Source organism: Nuphar pumila, chromosome 4, assembly GCF_984573655.1.
Source record: "Nuphar pumila chromosome 4, dmNupPumi1.hap1.1, whole genome shotgun sequence".
Lineage (NCBI taxonomy): Eukaryota > Viridiplantae > Streptophyta > Magnoliopsida > Nymphaeales > Nymphaeaceae > Nuphar > Nuphar pumila.
Genome location: NC_143252.1, coordinates 144346893 through 144348742, shown reverse-complemented (window position 1 = coordinate 144348742; position 1850 = coordinate 144346893). Strand labels below are relative to the sequence as shown.

At 36.4% G+C, this 1850-nt stretch overlaps 1 protein-coding gene across 1 annotated transcript; it reads left to right on the top strand.

Annotated features, from left to right (window-relative positions):
- The first annotated feature begins 328 nt into the window (after positions 1-328).
- Positions 329-1634, top strand: LOC149841472 (heavy metal-associated isoprenylated plant protein 8-like). Its single transcript, XM_090005276.1, has 2 exons — positions 329-401; positions 1471-1634. Exons 1-2 carry the CDS (start codon positions 329-331, stop codon positions 1632-1634), a joined length of 237 nt encoding a protein of 78 aa, XP_089861402.1.
- Positions 1635-1850: the final 216 nt, after the last annotated feature.

Genomic DNA, 1850 nt, shown 5'->3' with positions numbered 1-1850 from the left:
GCTTTATTCAAGGGGATAATACTCAAGTTATCGTTGCAAAAAGTAGGAGTTGGGCACATATAGCCTTTCTCTGGGTAGCCGTTTGCCCAATCTTAATGAAGATTTTAATCTCATTCATTATGTTATAATGAAATTTTAATTAACAATTGAGTTACGAGCCCACCATTGTCTTGGATTCTAGAGTGAGATATGGCCACATTGGATCCTTTACCCATATCCAACAATAAGCTGATGCATCTAAAGTCCAAGCATTCTACAAATATGCAAGTTATGGAAGGAAAACAAGAAAAGGAGATAAAATGTTTAAGTCTTGGTGCAGGCTTATTGCATGTTGATGAGGATCAATATTGATTGCAACGGCTGCTTCAAGAAGATCAGAAGAGCTCTGTTCAAGATGCAAGGTTTGGTCCTTCCTTGAAACCTCACGAAATTTTAAAAGTTTTTTCTTCTCCTGAAAATATCGGGAAAATAGCGGTACATATAAGAACATCAAAATATGTAAAAGACATAAAAGTATAGGCTAAAAACCTCTTTTATTCTGTTAAAATCAGGATAAAAATTTGATATTTTCAAAATAAGAGATATTTTTACAATATCGGATATGTCTAGCTTTTAAAATATCTCAATACAATCTCGATGTTTTCAAAACATTTGAGATATTTTAGGTGTTGACCCCTTTGTTGTAGGTTTAACTCTCACCGAGTGTGTGGGTGCCTTTAATTGGTGGGTTCCGTGAGGGCTTGGGTGTTGGTGACCTCACCCGAGGTTTACTTGAACCCATTATGTGACCTGGTTCTCAGCAAGGATTCCTTATCATAAAAAAAGTCGGCGATAATTATGACAGATTTGAATAAATGATCCACCGGCTTTTGCATAAAGACCTCTTCTTCTTTTTTTAAATAAATATAACAATTATATTGTTTTCTAGTTATCTGATCAGGTGCTGAGCAAAATACCGGATCCAATCACCAATTTTTGGATCTGAGATACACCAAAAAGAAAAAACAAAAGAAAAAAGCTACTCAGATGAAAGAGGGATCACAATTCAATAGAAATTCAAGGCAAAACAATTGGGAGGCAAGAAAATAAACAACCAAAGTTTCAAGTAATCAATCTTAAAATTTCGAGCCCCCCCCCATATTTGAAGAAAACAAAGATCTCTATACTGATTATATTTAGATCCAAACTTAGTTCCCAACATAAGTCCAAATTAAACTCAAATAACAAAATTAGTTGTCTTTGGATCTAAAAGAATCTATAAAAAATTAATCATCCTCATACAGTGATAGTAAGTACTGTAGGCAGAGCCAGCACGACTAGGTCTCTGATCTTGGGGGCGGTTTCTCAGTGTAAATATTAAAAAAAAAAAAGACTAGCATATAAGGGGACATGATAGCCGGAGCAAAATGGAGTGTCCCTGTGACATAATTTGTTGTCTGATGCTTCCTAATGGTTTGGCGTTTGTTGAAGTGATCGACAGCCACGTGATAGACAGAAAACAAAGCAGAGTCCAGGTGCGCGGGGCTTTTAATCCACCCAAAGTCGCCATTGCACTCAGGAAACACATCAACCGTCGGATTGAAATTCTCGAAATCCAGGAGGTTGATGTATCTACATCCTATGCAGACAAGTGAATCTTCTCCATATGCTGCAGAACAAATTCATGGCTTCTTCCTCACAAAGTGCTTCAGAATCTGCTGATCTGCAGTCAATGGCAATGGTGCATCAATGTTAAACCCGATTTACCAAAGCAGAGACCCCTTTGGTCAATCCAAATTCTTGTTGCAGTTATGATATTATTAACAAGTTTTAAATGGGTGCTTTTAAATTCATCTTTCTCTTTATTGGTA

Coding starts and splice junctions, on each gene's coding strand:
- LOC149841472 (XM_090005276.1), top strand. CDS start 329: ATGTTGATGAGGATCAATATTGATTGCAACGGCTGCTTCAAGAAGATC. Junction 402..1,470: donor AGCTCTGTTCAAGATGCAAG/GTTTGGTCCTTC, acceptor CGTTTGTTGAAG/TGATCGACAGCCACGTGATA.